Source organism: Epinephelus lanceolatus, chromosome 19, assembly GCF_041903045.1.
Source record: "Epinephelus lanceolatus isolate andai-2023 chromosome 19, ASM4190304v1, whole genome shotgun sequence".
NCBI classification, from domain to species: domain Eukaryota; kingdom Metazoa; phylum Chordata; class Actinopteri; order Perciformes; family Serranidae; genus Epinephelus; species Epinephelus lanceolatus.
In genome coordinates, this window is record NC_135752.1 from 30,800,398 (window position 1) to 30,821,589 (window position 21,192).

At 41.4% G+C, this 21,192-nt stretch overlaps 1 protein-coding gene across 1 annotated transcript; it reads left to right on the forward strand.

Moving 5' to 3' along the window:
* The first annotated feature begins 17 nt into the window (after positions 1–17).
* bnip3lb (BCL2 interacting protein 3 like b) lies at positions 18–17,765 on the forward strand. Its single transcript, XM_033646593.2, has 6 exons — positions 18–334; positions 4,044–4,275; positions 8,580–8,658; positions 9,035–9,138; positions 12,735–12,884; positions 15,283–17,765. The coding sequence occupies exons 1-6, from the start codon at positions 277–279 to the stop codon at positions 15,329–15,331; spliced, it is 672 nt and encodes a 223-aa protein (XP_033502484.1). The 5' UTR covers positions 18–276; the 3' UTR covers positions 15,332–17,765.
* Positions 17,766–21,192: the final 3,427 nt, after the last annotated feature.

The window sequence follows — 21,192 nt, forward strand, 5'->3', positions numbered from 1 at the left end:
GACAGCGTGACGTCATCACCCAGCTCCGGGAAGGTCTGGCGGCTCGCGGCTCCTGCTTCCAGACCAGCTAACGGGCGATAAACAAACTGCAGCGGTGCCTTAGCTTAGCTTATCTTAGCTTAGCTGGGGGAGGAAAAAACACCAAACTGGGTAGAAGGCCACTCGGGTCAGCTGTACTATCGCACGTCTGAATGTGTGCAGATAAGGTAGTGCGCGTTTTTGCACTGACTTGAGCCCCTTTTTTTATGCAACCCGCCCTGCTCACCAGGCACCACGATGTCCGACGCTGCTAACGTTACTTCCACAGACAACAACGGAGACTCCGGGCTAAACGGTAAGCTAACTGCTAGCAAACTGCCTATTAGAACAGCCTGTCAGTGTGTTTTCTGACAGGGGAATGCACCGTGGTATTAAAAATATATTTTTAATAAGTTTATTGAGGGTTCTTGCTCATGTAAAACAGTTTATTTAACCGTTTATCTTTTTTTTTCGCCGTGAAGCTACATTAAAGGGGGAGACGTTAGAACGCTATGTTCCGTGTGTTTATTGACAGTGGTTGAACCAATGGCGTTTCGACAAGCTTGACTGACCGGCGAATGAGCCAATCAGCGAGTCACGCGGAGGGGTGGAGGCGGGTTTAAGCTTTGTCAACAAGGCGAGATGGAAGAAGTCAGAACAGGCAAAAATGGGGGCAGAGAAATGTTTTACACGTAGTTGTCCTTCTATAGTAAGTAATATATGTAGGAACAACATATTTACAGCCTCTTTCATTCCTTTTCATGTGCTATATTTTCAGATTTCAGCAAAAATAATAAATTTTAAAGTATTTAAGGATTTCTAAATAGCTAACTAGCTGAATTCTCATTTGGCAAATTGCACTTTTTTCCACATTGCGTTCACTGTTTCACCTGAAGATGCATTTGTTGAGGATAAGCTGCATGCAAGACCTCATGCAAGGCTTGCGTAAGCCATAACAGACGTAAACAAAGGCATTTAAATTACCCTTCCGTCCTGACTCAGGGGCTTACTTGCAGAGCTGAGGTGGTTTAAGTTTTACCACACTATGGGGGGCTGTGACTTGGTATGCTATTTATGGCTCCAGTGACTCCAGGACAGACGTTTTGGACGTGAGGAACGGGGGGAAAGAGTTACACTGTAGGAACATTGAGGCTGGTTGATCCAAAGCCACAGTGGGCAGCAATCAAACTTTCCAGCCACCTTTTTTCCCTTTTTTTTGGAGACACGTGGATTCATTTTTTTTTTTAAAAATGGGATCGGATAACTAAAGATGGACATTACTGTGGTGCAAACAGGTTGCCAGCATCTGTCCAACAGCATGTGTTAGCTATATCTTCCTCTGTTGTATGAGATAGAAAGCAACAAGTGTTTTCTTGTTATATTCCAGTCTGGTATTCCTGTTAACTTTTTGTCTAAATACTTTAATTCCCTGTTTTGCCAATAACAGGCAAAAGCCTGGAGAAAACCTGCAAACTTTTCAGAAGGATCAGATGTATTTTACTTTGTCCAGGGCCCCGTAATCCCTTGCTACCACAACATTAACTCGGGCACTATTCTTGATTAACTTACTTTCACATGAGGCTGATAAACTTTGTGTTGACTGAGTCAGAATAACTTTAGAGGCATAAAATTCACAGGAGATTTTATTGGTAGCATTCACCAGGATATATTGGACAGTGACAGTACATGCTGAGACATATCATGAGGGACAATAAGACCTTGCACTGATCAGATGAAAAGGCCAGCAGTGTTAGTGTGTTATCTGACACCATGTTATTTTTGGCATTTCCTGGAGCTCCTCCAGCAGTGTCGTTTTTATCTAATAACTGGGATCTTCAGGCAAGAAGCAACGTTAGCCCTCCTCCCTCAGCATCAGTAGATCAGAGGTCACATCATGTCTGCTTCCTCTAAAGCCACCCAACAGCTGATAGCTGCTCTGCGGCCAGAATGTTCGGAAGTCTCGGCACCATGGTAATGTGGTTTTAGTCCACAGAGCGGAGACAATGGGCTGTCGCCAGCAGCTTGGCTCCCGGTCCGCTGTGTAATCCGCAGGATGAGTGCAAGTGCTGAGTCGAGGCCAGTTTAGGGGGGGAGGGGTGCATCATTTGGGCGGTGGGTATAACTGGCCTGATGCCTGTAGTGTGAAATTCAGTCCCCTGAAAGCTCATGTGAACATGATGTTTACTTACTGTTAAAGGGTCAAGTGACCTGCTCAAGAGGCCTTCCTCTTTTTTATTTCAGTGAGGACAGCAGGAGAAAGTGTTGTCAAAGCTGCCTGACAGAGGATCTTGGGAAATATCTTCCTTATTCTTCAGATTCTTGCCCAGGCTAACCCTCCCCTCCCCTCCCCTCCCCTCCTCTGTGTCTGCAACCCACCTCAGGCATGCTGTGCCTCCTCAGCTGCCCATCCATGCTAGAGCTCACGTACAAACAGGGAGGGCATCATATATCACAGCCAAGGTCTACAAGACACAGCAGCACATACACAGGCAGGCATTTACTGCCCTTTCATCACACAGCAGTAAATAGAGCTTTACTCGTGAACCTCTCTGACTGACAGGCTCAGTCTGGTCGTTGTGTTGTTGACCACCCTCAGTTTAGGACTAGGAAATCATTCTGACATCTCCACTCTTTTTCTCATCCCCCCTATTTTCCTGTGGCTTATGAGTGAAAGCCTTTTGTCTGTGCTCTGTGGGAGTTCCACTTACGAGAGGTAGATATTTTGACATGTCATAGCAGGAAAAGCAGAGGTGCAATTAACAGCATTAATGATGTTTGCAAATCCATTTAGGTGTGTTGGTTTTCGGCATTGTGCATGCTGGGTCACCAGGAGACTAAAACCTGCAAAGTGCCACCATTAATCTTCTTCATTACCATTGTGCTCGTCCTGCTGTAACAAAGTCTTTCAAGGCTGTAACTTTCTCCCCTCACTGATAGTCCAGACAATATGTCAGAAATTAATCACTCTGTGGACATAAAGTGAATAAGATTAATGCTGTGACAACACAATGAGTCAAAGTTTATTTTGAGTCTTTTTCCCAGCGGACAGAAACACATGTCATTGAGGCAAAGATGATGGTTATATTGAATTTAGGTGTGTCACTTTCAGGCTCCAGTTATTGTGCATGTATGCTCACTGGCCTGGCTTACTGGGACACTTAAATGTGACCATCATCAATGATATTAGCTTTACCTGTGCTTTTCTTGCAATGACAAGTCAAAATGTCTGATATAGAAAAGGTTATTGGAAGATACTTTCTTGCCCAGAGTGAAATTGTTCATCAGAGCTTCTGGAGTCCATATACAATCCAAAGTGCACATAGAGAAAAATCAGTGGCTGCACCAAAACAGAAGATTAGGTATGCAGTGCATTGTTCCCTTCTGTATAGGCACAGGCAGCCCATTGTTATGGGACTGTTGCCAAAAGGGTGGTAAAATGCACCAAAATAAACAACGACACAGTTAAATGACGCTTGTCATTTGCGCACTTATTATTTTAGCGGCCAGCGTAAGCAAATAGCCTGCTCCTTGGGGCATATCAGATCTTGCACGGAGCAGGATATTGGTTTATTCATTTATTGACATGACTTTACACTGACTCCTTCTTATCAGCCGATTGTCACACTTGTATACAGACATGTCTATTCACAGGAAGTCTTTGAAAAGGAATGCAGATTTTTATGATATCTAATATTTATGTTGTAATATCATGCAGTCAAGCTCTTTTGTGGTTTAACTTTTATCAAGTTTTACCTTAATATCATCTAATAATGGTCCTCTACAATTATAAAGGGGGAAAAATCCTTTAAAACCCTTTTTAAAACTTTGCTGCAAAGGGATCTTGTGTAGTAAACTACATGGTCAGTATTGTCCTGCAGCGGGAAATAAAACTTTTAAGTGCACTAGTGGGGACATAAAAAGTGGGTGAAAATGTTTTAAACTAACCTTTTTAAAGAAATCAGTGTCTTTTGTCTTGGTGAACATTACTAAAAATCAAAACAAACATTCACACATTCTTCCCTCAGGGTCCTGGGTGGAGCTGGAGATGAACAGAGCGGCAGCCGGATCAGCCCAGTCCTCCTCTACAGGTGGCTCGTCTCCAGGCCTGCTGCCTCTGCCTCAGGTGGAGGAGGAGGAGGCCATGGTGGGGGGGCTGGAGCACGTCCCATCCTCGTCCTCGATCCACAATGGAGACATGGAGAAGATTCTGCTGGACGCCCAGCATGAGTCGAGTCGCAGCAACTCCTCCTGCGACAGGTAATGTTAAAGGGGAACTCCACTGATTTACACATCAAAGCTTAAAGGTCATGGGGAGTACTACTGCATGTATAAAGCCTTGTGTGGCTCCAGGGAGGGCTTTGTGAAGCTTGGGGCTGCATTAAAGAGGACCTATTATCCTCATTTACACGTTCATACTTGTGTTTTAGCATCTGTCTCATGAAGCCCCCTTCCTGGGAAAATCCCAATCTGCTCTCATTTCCATATCTCAGTGTCTGCACTGTCGTTGCAGCTGGAGGAATGATTGTAACGGAGACTAGTGGCACTTTCTATTCTAAAAAATCACCATTAAAAGCTTCTAAACCAAAATCTTAACAATCGGATATGTTCCTGCAGGAATATGGTCCAAAACTGGAGAGAAATCAACAACATCGGCAACCAAGATTACATATTTCCTTGGCGTTAGCATCTAGCTACATGTAGCAGTGTAGTTGCAGCTGGGGAATGACTGTATCAGAGAATAGTGGCACTTTTTACTGTGAAAAATCACCAATAAAAGCTTCCAAACCAACGTTTTAACAACCAGATATGTTCCAGCAGAAATAACATGAATAATCAGGGAAAAATATAACATCAGCAACCAAGATTACACGTTTTCCTGACATTAGCATGTAGCTACATGTAGCAGTGTAGGCTACATAATGTAAACACTAGCAGTAGTGTGCCTGAAACAGATGACCATATAAAGAAATCCGTCACCAGCTTCTCTGGAAAGTAGAAAAAAAACAATTCAACCTGAGGTTTTTGCTCACAGGAAGTACTTTAACATATATTTAAAACTTCTGCCATGTTTAATATGAACATCCAACATTGGAATATTTAATATATGACAGAAAATAAGGAAAAGCATGATAACTGCTACCAGGAATCTCTGAGCGAACTGTCAGTGATCATGTTTCATTGTGGGTAAAGTGGGCGCCAGGATTTTAACAAGAAAGAAGAATATGTAGAACAAAGAAAGATGATATCTGTGTTTCTGCTTCATAGATTTTGATCCTTTTCTTTGTTTAAAAACAGTCCATCATGAATCCAACAATGTTATAGGAGTGCAGTGCTAAATTGTTGTAGCACCCATATAAGAATCAATGAAAGGTGGTTGATGCAGTTGTTTAAAATATCCGAAGATCTGCCCTGCTGAAGAGTCCTTTGAAAACACTGTGGCTCCAGGACTGCTGTTCTGTATCTGAACCCGACCTCTGCCCTACTTGTAGCTGTACTTGGTATTGATAAAAAAGAATTTGACTGTATCTCATAATCAGACCTCATAAATAACATGGTTAACAAACAAGTGAACAAACTAATTTTCCATTATCTCTAAAAGTAACGAAAAATAAAAGCAGTTAATGTGTGTGCAGAAAGCTGTTACATATTTCCTTAATGCCTGAAAACATGAAATACAGATGAAGATACAGGAATTCCCACCATGAAAGTCACGAGTTCTTGGGTTCATAGAAGTCTGTATTTATAGTTGTGGAAGATTTAGGGCACGAGGTGAATTTTTGGTTTAATGACTTTAACTCAGTTAAAGAGCAGTAACTCTGCAGTTGAACAATTTCTTCATCTTTTACTCATAACCTGGTTTTTAATCAGCAACTCTTCTGCATTTTGTTCTGTTTTCGTAGCTTTCCTTTACCCCTGAACAACAGTTAAGTGTCTTCATGCAGTTGAAAGTTCTTCTGAAAATCAGTATAAAAACAATAATTGTAGGATAATTCAACTGTTGAGAAAACTGCAGTCTTGAGGAGCGTGACTGAAATATAACTTTAGTGAAATGCTTTCTGCCTCAATGCCCAGATGGCTGTTCATCTGCCAACCACACAATAAAACCTCACTGGAAAAAGTGACATGCCTTTTTCTAGAAGAGGTGTTTAATATTGGTCACTTTGCTCAACTCTCCTTAATGTTCCAGTCGGAAACTGAAATCAGCCCACAAATCAGGAGTGGCTTCTCTTATTTTTCGTAAATGCACTGTCAACATGTTCAGTCAGCTTCTCAGGAGCTGAGCTGGCTTCTGAAAATAAAATGACGTCCATTTTCACCATTTTATTGAGCACGTTAGAAAAGTCCTGACCCTTCAACTCCCGGCCACATCATTGTGTGTAATCCTTGGAAGGCTGCGATAAGGCCAAGCTTATCAGGGAGGCCACGCAGTCAGCTGTCACTGAGTCACCTGAGGATGTTTGTGAGCAGTTGGGAACACTAGAACACTGTATCAACAAGCTGTTGTGAAATGAGCTCAAACACAAACATGATGTCATCTTAACGGTTTTGGAGCTACGCAGGTGTCGTGTTACAGAGATTTTAATGAGGAAAATGTTTTCTTTACTTGCTCTGCCAACACACACACGTCTTTAGTGCACATTTCTCCAGAGAGGTCAGAGTACAGGAGCAGCAGCACTTAACTGCTGGGTAAAGGACTGGTGAAACATTCTGTACCGTCCTCGTCGAGGTGTTATAAGGTCAAGTGTTCTTGCTCCGAATCTTCAATGCAGAACCAGATGTGCTTGAAGTCACAAGAAAAAAGGAATAAAATACAATGCAAAATTACTGTCACGTCTTATAGATGAGGGTTAGTATGTCAAAGTATGTGAGACTAGATATCGTCTTACATTATCGATCATAGTTTCATATTGTCTTACTAGTTTTAAAGGCGGCATTACAGTAAAGTGATGTGATTTTCTGAACTTACCAGACTGTTCAAGCTGTTCCATCATTTGCTTTACCCACTAAGTTATCATATTCACATTACTGATGATTATTAATGTGTGATTAAAATGTTATTCTGTACATATTTAGTAAAAGCACCAATCGTCAACCCCACACTATTGTCGCAGCATCGATATCAAGGTATTTGGTCCAAAATACTGTGACAACCAGTGTAGGTTGGACTGCAGTGATCAGTGAGGTGATACTAGTATTCATCATGTATACAGGGATATGAATAACCCAATTTATCTGTGCTCATGCAAACATCAAGTCCCCACTATGATTAAAACTGGGATAAGCCTCATGATTGCGATACTCATATCCATGTAAACACACTCATTTAGAAATAAATATTTTAATTTCCTATGGTATAAAGCCTCTTAACTCACACCTGAGAATCTTCCATGATAGCAGGCTGTCTGTGGGGCCTTAAACGTTCTTAAATGTCTTAAATTCAGTTGTATTAACCCTTTGAAACCTGAGTTAATTGGCTTGATTTCTTTCAAAAACATGGGAGGAAGGCAATAAGTAACAAAAGAAGAAATGACCCCAAAATGTGCAAGAAATAAAGTAAAAAGGGAAAATTAAATAACAAGAAAATTAGTAAAAAAGAAAAAACAAAAACAAGCAGACAAATGAGAAAATGACCTGGGGAAAAAAATACATAAAAATATTATAATTCTGTACCATTTTTTAAAAATACATAATGATAATAATTGTAATTTTCCCTGTCTTTTTTCGTTTTTCCTATTTTTTTAAATAATTTTCTAAATTTATCTTTTTGCAATTTGTGGGACATTTCTTACCAAGTTGCCCATTGCCTTTTTCCCCATGTTTTTGAAAGAATAATAATTTGCTCAGGGTTCAAAGGTTTAAATACTTGCAAGAGGTCTCTGAAAGCAGCACAAGAAAAGTGATGTCACGTCAAGTTTCAAAGGGTTGATATTAGGCTTTAAAAATCATTAAGGAGTCTCAGATTTGAATTTGTGAGGGCCTAATTGCCAAAAACATTTGATCTAATTTCATTTCTCCACCTTTTTTAAGTTATTTTTAATCAATGAGTTAAGCTCATGATGTTACAAATCTTAAAACCTACCACTGTACCTAGCACTCACCTGTTGGTAAAAGGTGGATTAACCAAACTCACTATGAAAACTATATTCCCACATAAAACCTTCCTCTGCATGTGACTACATACTTACCTCTATCAAATAAATCTTAAATTTGGTTGCAAATGGGGGCGTTGGTGGCTTAGTGGATAGAGCAGGCGCCCCATGTACAAGGCTGTTGCTGCAGCGGCCCGGGTTCGACTCCAGCCTGTGGCCCTTTGCTGCCATGTCTCTCCTCCTCTCTCTCTCTCTCCCCCCTTCACGCTTCACTATCCTATCAATTAAAGGCAAAAATGCCCTAAAAATATCTTTAAAAAAATGGTTGCAAATGATCTTATAAAGGTCTTGAAAGCATTAAATTTAAGTGTCTGATACCTGTAGACACCCTGTATGATGTGAAGGTAAGAAGGAGTCATGACGTTGCGAATAACGCCGCCGCTGATTTATCGTTTCTGTTTCCGCCCACAGCCCTCCGCGGCCCCACAGTCCCCAGGATGACGGACAGATCATCTTCGACGTGGACGTGAGCGGCAGAAGAGACAGCCTAGTAAGAGCATACGTGCACCTCAGGTTCTCCATCAGTCTGTTGTCATAGCAACCTCAACCACTGGCCCTGAAGTGGTGCGTGTGCACATGAGAATGACAACTGCTGTCTGCCTTTAGTTTCCATGGCGATGGCTGCCGCGCCCAGTGTGGATTTCTGTTTCTGCTGTACAGCGTTACTCTCACTCTTCTTCTTCACCCTTTTTCTCTTTTGATCTCTGTCAGGGCCCTCTGCCTTCTGTGTCCATGACTCACACACACACACACACACGCACGTAGAAATACACAGAATATGTCTTGTCTTAAAAAGGTTGTCGTCGACTTAAAGCCTGAATGCCAAGGTTGCTAAGTGACGTGTGCGTGTGTGTTTGCGTCTCTAGTCAGAAGAGGACGTCTTGGACAAGGAGAGGGACATGGACATCCTGATGAAGGACGCAGACTGGGTTGCTGACTGGTCTAGTCGACCGGAAAACATTCCCCCCAAGTAAGTCTCAACTCGGTAAACATCTACGTGACATTTCCATGGCAACTGAACACACACAGCTGCTTGTGTGTCCAGAGAAAGTGGTCGGTTGTCCAAGCAATAAAGTTGGTCTGAGGCACTAATATAAGTCCAGCTGACAGAGTGTGTATGAAACTATGATGCGGACAGCTTTTAAGAAAATTAAAGGTCATTTGATCGACAAGGTTAAGCCTTTTTTTCAGAGCTGTTCATAATTTGTCTTGTGTCGACATCTCTGATTTTCACTCCTTCTTAAACATTTCAGTGTAATTAATAATAATGACAATAATAATGTTTGTATGTCACTTATCAAAACAAGTGTCACAAAGTGCTTTGAACATAAAACACAACAATGAAATGCAGAGTTAATGTTTGACTAAGCAGGCAAGTGTAAGGAAAAAAAGAGGGAAAACTAGAGAACAATGGATGATTAAAATCGGAAATAAAACACACAGGAAAACTGTAAAACAATGGATAAATTTAAACTTAAAATATAGCAGAGCAAGACTCAATTGCGACATCAAGAGTAAGGTAAAGTGTTACTCAAATGTTAAGAATAAAAATAAACGTAAACATTGAAAGGAGACATTATTGGAAACCCTTCAAAAGAGGGAAGTCTTCAAAAGTGTTTTAAGAGGAGTTACTGATGTAGCAAGTCGGAGTTCATATAAGCTGTTGATTGATTTATCCTGGTCATTTTAATGCTCCCATGAAAGACAAACAGCTTATGTGGTCATTAAGTATGTCCTGGGTCTTTTTTTATGCTGCACACATATGTATACAGGAATGTTACTCCATAAAATGATAGAATAGAATTTGGGATGATCCAGCCAATCTCTCCCAACATAGAAAACCTGCAGCCTTTTCAAAACCAGTCTACAAAGCACCAGCAGCAACAACATGGGTTAGATGTGTGTGTTCCTGCGCAGTATGGAAAAGTATAGAATTTGATTATAGTCATTTCCATGTCTGGATAAGTATTTAAAAAAGAAAAGAGTATGGAAAAATGTCAAAGCAAGGCAAAAAGTATAGTGTGTCACTGAACGCACACTCCTACACAGAGCTGACTGTACGCCAGCAAAGCAGCTCCGCCCCAGTGTCTCATAACTGAACCAAACCTGTTCATGTGTGACCAAATTAGTTTGAAAGAAAATGTGTCAGTATCTTTGACTCACATATATACACTGCCTGGCCAAAAAAAAAGTCACCACCAAAAAAAAAAAAAGGTCATACACTCTAATATTTCGTTGGACCGCCTTTAGCTTTGATTACGGCACGCATTCGCTGTGGCATTGTTTCGATAAGCTTCTGCAATGTCACAAGATTTATTTCCATCCAGTGTTGCATTAATTTTTCACCAAGATCTTGCATTGATGATGGTAGAGTCTGACCGCTGCGCAAAGCCTTCTCCAGCACATCCCAAAGATTCTCAATGGGTTAAGGTCTGGACTCTGTGGTGGCCAATCCATGTGTGAAAATGATGTCTCATGCTCCCTGAACCAGTCTTTCACAATTTGAGCCCGATGAATCCTGGCATTGTCATCTTGGAATATGCCCATGCCATCAGGGAAGAAAAAATCCATTGATGGAATAACCTGGACATTCAGTATATTCAGGTAGTCAGCTGACCTCATTCTTTGAGCACATACTGTTGCTGAACCTAGACCTGACCAACTGCAGCAACCCCAGATCATAACACTGCCCCCACAGGCTTGTACAGTAGACACTAGGCATGATGGGTGCATCACTTCATCTGCCTCTCTTCTTACCCTGATGCGCCCATCACTCTGGAACAGGGTAAATCTGGACTCATCAGACCACATGACCTTCTTCCATTGCTCCAGAGTCCAATCTTTATGCTCCCTAGCAAATTGTAATTGTAGCAAATTTTTTCCGGTTAGCCTCACTGATTAGTGGTTTTCTTAAGGCTACACAGCTGTTCAGTCCCAATCCCTTGAGTTCCCTTCGCATTGTGCGTGTGGAAATGCTCTTACTTTCACTATTAAACATAGCCCTGAGTTCTACTGTTGTTTTTCTTCGATTTGATCTCACCAAACGTTTAAGTGATCGCCGATCACGATCATTGAGGATTTTTTTCCGGCCACATTTCTTCCTCGAAGACGATGGGTCCCCACTATCCTTCCAGTTTTTAATAATGCGTTGGACAGTTCTTAACCCAATTTTAGTAGTTTCTGCAATCTCCTTAGATGTTTTCTCTGCTTGATGCATGCCAATGATTTGACCCTTCTCAAACAGACTAACATCTTTTCCACGACCACGGGATGTGTCTTTCGACATGGTTGTTTAGGAAATGAGAAGCAACTCATTGCACCAGTTGGGGTTAAATAACTTGTTGCCAGCTGAAAGATAATCGCCCATGCAGTAATTATCCAATAGGAGGCTCGTACCTATTTGCTTAGTTAAATCCAGGTGGCGACTTTTTTTTTGGCCAGGCAGTGTACATAGCATCACAAATAACCAAATATTAAGCTTGTATGAACATTTGTAAGTTTTGCCATGATGCAGTCATCAGAAAAGTAAACTGACTATCTTCTCAACGTGACGGATCCTCTATGGCTGCACTACTGTATTTTATTTGCTCTATTTATACTACAGTTTTTATTGCACTTTTAATTTTTATATCCTGGAGCTTTTATTCTTTTAGCCTTACCTGTTACTGCTGCACTACATGGTTGTCTCCTGTGTGTCTTGATTGCATATGATGGTTGTATCTGCTATGCAGCTCTGTCGCACTATGTGCCCAAAACAAATATCCCGTTTGGGACAATAAAGATTATCTTATCATTGTCATTTCCATGGCAACAGTGAATAAACAAGGCTGCACAGACACCATAAAAATTAAGTAGTTGGTCCAGATGAATACGAACAGCACAACTGAAGCGCTGTCAAGAGCACACTAAATTATTTATGCAATATGTTAGGGCAATACAATATGAGTACACGTAGCACTGGTTGGTTTACTTCCTATTTCGGTAGAGATGAACTTGTCTGGGTTTGTTGTTGATTGATTTGTATGGGCAATTATTTGGCAATGTAATCGCATAAATGGTCAGAATGTAACAAACATGATAACAGTTGGGTTTTAAAACCATTTATTTACGTAACAAACATCTAGCTGTTTGTACTCGTGTCAAATATGGTCTGAAAAATCTGCTGAGAAGTCTGGAAATTTGGGAAATGTAAAGGAAACCTGGCAACAATATTGCCAACATAATCACATCTGGATCTCTCTATGCTGCCAAAGACTCAAACACATACGGGATGAGAAGTGGAATAAGAACAGGTTCCACCTTTTCTATCTGTTCAAATAGCAACATAACTGACTGCTGAAAGATATCACTCCTCTTAAAATTCCTAAAATATGATCTCAAATTAAAGCCTGAGGACGTGAGAGCACCTCTGCACCAGTGCACAGTAACTGAAGGCAGCTTTAACTAAAGAATGTTTGGCAGTTTAGACTTAAAAAAATGATGTTCCGGGGCATATTCTCAGTGACTGACAGGTGTCAGGTTGTCACTCAGCTGTGCTGCCTCTAAAATGACTGACATATTTTGCAGGGAGTTTCATTTCCGTCACCCTCGACGCTCAGTAACGCTCAGCATGAGGAAGACCGGGGCCATGAAGAAAGGAGGAATCTTCTCCGCCGAGTTCCTCAAAGTCTTCATCCCCTCGCTGCTACTATCACACATCCTCGCTCTGGGGCTGGGGTAAGAAAAACACACCGCAGATCACCTGTCAGATCACAGAGTCACTGAGCGCACATCAGACCTGACAGCAGTTTAATGAAACACGTAGAACTGATTTCCATTTTGTTTCATCAGTGAACAATCAGACTTTTCATGTTCATTTCATTTTTCCCCCTCACCGTTTAGAACATCAGAACATTTTTATATCTCCCAGTTGTACATAAGCCCCAGCAGGGGGAGCTGTACGGCCGCAGACACCAGTCAGCAGAGTCCTCCCTCCCTCCCTTCTTCATATCTGTGTGACAAACTCACAGAGCAGCTGCTGACTGAGAGGCTGCACACCTGCTGTCTCAAAGTGAGCTCCGACACTCCCAGGAGCACTCTGATAACACACGTTATAATAATCCTGGCTCCTCAATCAGATAATGTCACAGCGGTGATACCTCAGACTGCTGTCTTCTCTCCTACGTGATGTGGTGTGCAATGAGTGTCATTTACAATCCTGCCGTCATCACAACATGTCTGCTAGCCTTTAAGGAGTTTACACAGTTATACAATGACTCACAGTGGTGTCCTCACCCAACCTGTAGCAGTTGTTTGTGAAGAAGTTTGCGAAAAAACAGCTGATTATTGATATTTCTGTTTATTTTAATCTTTCATAACCCTCCTCATGTGTGAGATTTAGAGTAGTTAATGCTGTTTTTTGTTGGTGTTAGTTTCTATGCAGAGAGATGCTGATATTTTGGCATCAGTTTCAGCTGATATCAGCTGTCAAAAGCTATATCGACTGAATTTGCCACTAATCACTGTTAAATTACCAAAACATAATGAAGGTACCCGCTGACTTTTCAAAGAAAAAATCTTGCAAGAAAACTGTATTTTCTATCTGGAAACTCCTGCACTCCTAATTATTTATTAATTATTATTGGCAGGGAAGTCGTATCATTCCATTGTGCATGGCATCTGGGATAAGCACTGTTAAGCACACATGCTTAGTCAGCAGCACAGCCTCCGATTTGTCAACAGACTCCACCCAGTGCATCATGGGATAGATCAGTGGTTCCACACAGTTTAATATATTCAGCGTCATACTTTTGTTTGGCCATCTCTTCAAGTTACTTAGCTGTCTCTGTTAAGTATCTGTCCTTAAGTCACTCACTCTACAGCAGGAAATGGCACAAAATAAAAGCTCTGTGCTGGAAATTCAGTGTACTTCAAAATAAAGTGTGTTTTTTTACATGTTTGAGAGTCACTTACGGTCCATTCAGAATAGACCTGCGACCCACTAGTTGGGAACCACTGGGTTGCATAATTGCCTCTAGTAGGCCTCAGTTAACAGCTAACAACAACAATAACTCCTTTCAACATGAGTAAATAGATAAATAACCACAAAAGACATTCATTGTTGGATATTTTAGTTTTATTAAGTCTTAAAAAATACTGCTGTTCCATACTGGATTACAAAGCACTTGTTTGAAAGCTACAATGGTAATGAAGTGAAGGCAATTTTTTTTTAAATAACTTTATTTTTATTGGTGTTTTCAGGTCAAAACAGAAAAGAAGAAATAGGGGATAGGGGTTGATACGAGTCACACCTTAGCACAGAACAGGGTTTTTCAACTAACCAGTCAGTAGGTTACATCCCTTTGTGTATACGGTCCATTTTTGCCAATATTTTACATCAAACAAGTCACAGTCTCACAGAAAGGGTGATTTTTTTTTCATACATTGAATTTTGATAATAATTAACTGTAGCCACCTTTTGTGTGATGGCTTTCTTCTTACTCACAAGCAGAAGTACTTTGTAAAGATATTTGCAATCTGGAGTGAGTGTCTAACCAGCAACACTTTGGTGATATTCTAATAATAGTGAATAAAGTTCTTTGATGCCCTAAAAGTTATTGCTGACCTCAGGTTTAACAGCTTTAATTGTACTGATCAATGATCGAGCACAAACACACACACACACACACACTGGCAGTCAACGTTAAATAAGCCCAGATTCTCGCCTGCAACAGAGAGTTGGATGTGGAGACTGTAAGCTTCCTCAAATAATACATGAAACCAACATAAGCCGCAGATTTTTATCATGTTTTCCCGTTTTCATTTGTTTGATTTTTGAATGGGGCTTTCCTAATGATGTCATCTTGTTGTGGCACATGACTAGAACATCACTCATAATATTCACATGACAGTAGTGGATGTAAATGCGCATTTATTTGCATTTTTACATGGCGATTTTATGGAAATTCAGGCAAAATTTGCACTAAATTTGAATGGAAACTAATAACATTAACCATGGTCCTGTTCCAGCAATTATCCAGTGCCCAATTCATGTTCACACCTGTGTTGGACAAGTCAAAATGCATTTGTGGTGATGCGTAACCTGCTCCCTGTCTGTGCACCTTTGTCTCAACAGAGTCTATATTGGAAAGAGGCTGACCACGCCACCTGCCAGCTCTTTCTGAACCCGAAACAGAAGAAAAGTGCCTGAGAAGTGGCCACGAGTTGTTGGAGAAAGTTTTGCTGTTGTGAGAAGAACGCCCGTCTCTTCTCCCTCTGTCCCGCCTGCCCCCCTCCTGCTTCCCCTTCCCACCCCTGAGATATGACATGTTCTCAGGAGAAATGCATCTGCCTTTTCCCCTCTCTATCCTCCTCCTTCCCCGCCCTTTTTTTCTTGATCGGCTGTTCTGACTGTCTGTAGATATCCCCTCCCCCCTCGCCTTATATCCTCCACTCATTTGTATTAGCTTTTCAAAGAATGAATAAGGTCATATTTCCCCGCAGCGATTGGGCGTCATGTTTGTAACGGGTGGGTTTTCAGGGAGGGTTGCAGCATCAAACCAAACTCTTCCACTACACACACACACACACTGTCTCAGTGTCCCTTGATCACGTGACAACAAGGGAGGACTGTCCAGTTTTTAGAATTGACCACAGATTGTGCCACCTACACGAGTAGCCCAACACTCGATCTTGAAAGGGTTCGACCAAATTCAGAGTCGGCTACGCGAACTGAAAATGTGATCATGCCTTTTTTGAAAGTAGCCATTGTGTTCATTTTCTCTAGGCAGTATTGTTTTTTTAATTTATTTACAACAGTGGTGATTTATTGAGAAGGTATAACGATGAGAGGAGTTACCGTAGTGGCCATCTTAAACCACAAGCGCTCATGAATTGCACTGGGGAAGTCTCTGGCTCCGTCTGAGAGATTTACGTGACATTTCTTCCGTGATGGAAACGAGAAATTTTAAATTCTGATCCTGAATGAATATTTTTGCAAAGTGACAATAACTGGAAACCAGGGTGAAGGTGTGTGTTGTGCAGGCAGGCAGCTTGTCCCTTTTCAGTGTGTACACCAACAGTATTTTGTGGTCGGGTCTTGGGTCCAGAGAAGGGTTCGCCCAAACAGTTAGTGTCCATGTTGTCCTTCCAGTGAGCTTCCTGGTTTGTCTGCAACATATCGTAGAGCTGGTCTGGTCCTGACTGCTCAGTTCCCACGCTTACTCCACGTAGGGCCGGATACTACATGGTACTGCGCTGTTTCTTTTTGTTGTGCGTGTTGAAAGGATTCGGTACCAAGATGTGCGATTTGAATTACAGAGAGGCTTTGTTGGCATTCGAGTAACTTTATTTAAATCTAAAAGTTAAATATTAAACTTGAAGTAATTGACTTTTATTTTTAAGATATTGGTCGGGTCAGGAGTTTTTGTTCGTGAAAAATAGCCAGTAGTAGCCAGCCCTGCTTTCTAACACTCCGACATGTTTGCCTAAACTTCCACAGAATCTAAAACTTCAAGCTGCAGATGAAGGGAACTGACTGCAAGGTATAGACAGCCATTTGTCGCAGTGACACTAACGACTGAAGGGAGCTTTGATTTCACCGAACAAGGCTCTGCTTTATGTGTAAACGCAGGTACAATAAGGTCCACAGCATGATTGAATCGCTTGATATCAGATGCTGGCTTCACTGCAGCATCTGAGGCTGCACTGGGGTCAGTTTTGTCCCAGTGGACCTTCCAGAGCCAGACCTGGGTCAAATAATATTTGATTTAGTAGTTCAGATCTTCGAATGCCTTGTATTTCAGTTAGTCATTATCATTTGCAGTTTTTCTTCAGCTTATTTTCTCGTTGCTTTGTTGACACATTTACAGGATTTAACTTACAGGATGACACAATGAGTTTCAGTTTTATCGATGAGCTTTGCCTGATGTTGCTTTGTTGCCTTTTTAGAAAATACCGAATGATTTTTATGATTACTGCATTTCAGTGTTACATTTCATCAAGCAAGAAAAACTTAAAGAAGTAGCTTCTGTGAGCTCCGACTGTTGTCTTAGAAAGTTTTGAGTTTGGCGTTCGTCATGAAGACGTAGATGTGAAGAGTCTGAAAAAGTAAACTTAGCTTGAAGTAAAATTCGCCTCTCTTTGAAATAATTTTGCTGCAAATACTATTTGACCCAGCAGGTCGACTCAGGATGTGATATCTATATCTACCACCACTGATGACTGGGGGCTTGTCTCCATGCCAGCCACACAGGTACTGTTGTATCGTGCGACATACGCGTATCTGCCTGTGTTTGTACATGCAGCGCTCAACAGCGGTGTTTTGGATTGTTTCTTTTCCTGTTTGTTTTGTTTTGTCTGTTTTAAGTTTGTTTTCCTGATGTTGCGGAAAGATTGTGAACGCACAGAGCGGGAGTTTAACAGAAAGAAAGGAGAACCCCTATTGTTGATGGCAGGGCCTAATGTGAATAGGAAGCTGAAGGTGTGGAAAGAGACTTCCCTCAGACTGCGATGGTCTAAAAGTAGTTATTGTAATGATGCATTTGCTTTGATTTTTCTTTTTCCCACTACATTGGAAGAATTGATCAACATTTTGTCATTAAAGATTACCTGAATGAAGATATTCGCTGAGTGTGCCTTTTTACATTTTGACAGGTATTAATAAATCAGTGTAAACCTGTTTAATTATTCAGTCTGGGTGAAAATGCCTTGTTGATGCCAGAGGTCAGAGGAGAATAGCCAGACTGGTTCAAGATGATAGAAAGGCAACAGTAACTCAAATAACCATCCAACATGTCCAACCTTGAAGCAGATGGGCTACAGCAGCCGCACACCAGGTGCCACTCCTGTCAGCTAACAACAGGAAACTGAGGCTACAGTTCACACAGGCTCACCAAAACTGGACAATAGAAGATTGGAAAAATGTTGCCTGGTCTGATGAGTCTGGATTTCTGCTGCCACATTCAGATGGTAGGGTCAGAATTTGGTGTAAACATGAAAGCATGGATCCATCCTGCCTTGTATCAACGGTTCAGGCTGCTGCTGGTGGTGTAATGGTGTGGGGGATATTTTCTTGGCACACTTTGGGCCCCTTAGTACCAACTGAGCATGGTTTAAACACCACAGCCTACCTGAGTATTGTTGCTGACCGTGTCCATCCCTTTATGACCACAGTGTACCCATCTTCTGATGGCTACTTCCAGCAGGATAACGCACCATGTCACAAAGCTCAAATTATCTCAAACTGGTTTCTTGAACATGACAATGAGTTCACTGTACTCCAATGGCCTCCACAGTCACCAGATCTCAATCCGATAGAGCACCTTTGGGATGTGGTGGAACGGGAGATTCACATCATGGATGTGCAGCCGACAAATCTTCAGCAACTGTGTGATGTCATCATGTCAATATGGACCGAAATGTTCGTAAGCACAGGTTTTTCCCATCAAGTCTGTTTCTATAGATCCCAACTTCTGTGTGGGAAGTGGCGTACGCCACTGTCAGGCCTCATTTTGTGCGTACACAATGATTATATGAGACCCCTCGACTCTAGTTTTATGCGCAGGTGTCTGTCTGATGGACATTATATCCAAAAGCTGACATTCTCTGCACTTTCCTAGTAGTGTTTTATGCTTCTATCTCCATCTAAAGGCTGTTCAGAGGGTGGAAACATGCAGAAGTGCATGACCTGTGAACTAGTGGGTGCTTTTTGCAATGAACTGCATGTGACTTTTTTCCAAGGCTGCACAATATGCAAAATAAATAAATAAATATATCACTTTGCATTTTTTTTTATAGAGCTTATGATATGATACACAATTTTAGTGGGAATGGCAATTTTTGCATTTTATGAATTTTGTATCACGTGCATTGTCAGTTTGATCACCTCTTCTTTATGTAGCTTTAGTTAATCAAACTATATTTCTCCCAAGGGAATCTTCCAGTGTGACATAATTGGTAGCTTGCAAAGCTATTAAAGTAGCTTTACCAATATTGATTGTTATAAACGGTACAGGTTATCAGAGTGCAAAGTGAGCAGTGTCCTAAAAATGCTTGTTTTATCAGACCAGCAGGTCAAAAAATATCCACAATCTTCAGTTTACCATAATATGAAACTGTTAGAAGCAACCAACTAAATATTGCTACAGAAGTCCATGAAGTGGACAGAAAAATGGAAATATTAACATTTACTAATCCATAACAACAGGCAAACTCCATCCACAGAGGGAGATTTTAAGTAGAGATAAAAACGCCCAGGCATGGTTTCTATTTCCTATTACTGTGTCATTTGCAAGTGCCTTCATCATGTTAAGTGTTAGCAGTTAAAACATGTCTTGAATTAGGTGGTTTTCTCCGTCTCCTTGGTTCCACACCCTGTCACCCCATTGTTCTGGGCGTGACTCAAGTCCACAGCAGCAGCAGCAGAGGTTTCATACAGTGAGTAAGCACACATAGCTGAGACCTGAGGCATCGGGCCTCTCAGGAAATCATTTCCTAACTTGCTGGGTATTCCCATGAGCTCTGCCTGACACTTAAAGTACGCAGAAGCTCAGATCAGTTTGGGATCAAAGCAGCTCTGGTGAAAAGATGCAGGATTTGTCTTTTATCAATGTAGAAGCAGTTACATTTAAAGCACCTGTTGGTGTTTGAGATTGTTTATCGTCTCTTGTTTTGTGTCCTCAGCTGCCTTCCTGTAAAAAGCGTGTTTGTTAAAGCCCCTCCTGTCAAATATAACATTACTGTGTGTCAAGTGTCAAGTTGTTCTTCGCAGAATTCTTTTAAACCTTTGACCTTGACCTGGATGTTTTAGCTGCTTGAAACCAGAGCAGGACAACACCATGTCAGCACTGACTTAAGCTATACGAACCTGCTCAGTGAGGCCACACACAGCGTCCATAAATGTCTCTCACCCTGCGTGCCCTTACTCTCTCGCAGAAGACAACAGTGAATGTGCTGCACAGAGCTGACTGGGGAACACTGCACTCCAGTGGCAGACACTCTGCAGTGCTCACTTTCACTGGTGCCTTCTCTGATTTCCTGAAGAGGGTTTCCCAACGGTTACCATGGATTATCATTCTCATATTTGCCTGCACACTGTATCTTGATGATACCAAAATGGCATGCGCTGTAGGAAACTATCTTCTCTACTAAATTGTTTGAAGGGATAGTTGACACCAACATCATTTAAGTGAGGACACAGACTGCATATGTTTTCTCTGATTCGTCTCCATTCTCTATAGGCCTAAAAAACCTTTATGGATTTCTATCTTCCATCTAAGATGTGTATATATCTAATTTCCCTGGGCAATCTCATGTTTTTATTTTTGTGTTTTCACCATTCTCAATGTGTTTCACCTGTCATGTCATTAGCTGGGTCATGTGATCGCCTCCCATTGGTTCCTGCTCCAATATAAGTGAGGGCACACCTCTCTTTCTAAAACCCAAATGAAGACTGACAGTGGTTGAAATACGTTGACTCTTTTAATGATTTAGCCACTATAATAAAGGCTTTCACTGTTTCCTTCCCGTGTTTCCTGAAGGTCTGTGGATTATCTTGAGTAAAGTTTTTTAAATGTATTTTTTGGCGCTTTGAGCACCACATGGTGAGTGCCATCTAGTCCCATTATATTGGAGAGAAGGCAGACATCTCTACAGCCGATATCTCCAACACTCTGCAACTCACAGCAGCAAAACTATTTAGACTAATAAATAGCACTACAGGTAAGAGGAGTACTTGTGATACTCTACATTTGGATTGGGCCCTGATAGAAATGCATCCTGTGGGTTTAATTTCATTTTCTTCCTCACACAATGACGCACAATTTACACCATTATTCCTCCAGAAACTGCACCCATAAGAAGAAGATCTGCTCAGGTAATGTGCTCTTCCCCTAATAAAGCTTTAAATATAATTCTACACTCATCACCACACTGGGGCTTCCCTTGTGTTATTATTCAACAGTTTCACTGGGATTTGTTCACAGGCTCTCCTGTCAATCACTGATCATCCCAGCTGAAAGATATTAAAGCTGCCTCACACACATCA

Bases quoted from the DNA above. Each gene is read 5' to 3' on its own strand.
- bnip3lb (XM_033646593.2), top strand. From the start codon at position 277: ATGTCCGACGCTGCTAACGTTACTTCCACAGACAACAACGGAGACTCC. The intron at 4,276-8,579 runs GTAATGTTAAAG...TTCCGCCCACAG, and splicing joins AGCAACTCCTCCTGCGACAG to CCCTCCGCGGCCCCACAGTC. The intron at 8,659-9,034 runs GTAAGAGCATAC...TTGCGTCTCTAG, and splicing joins GCGGCAGAAGAGACAGCCTA to TCAGAAGAGGACGTCTTGGA.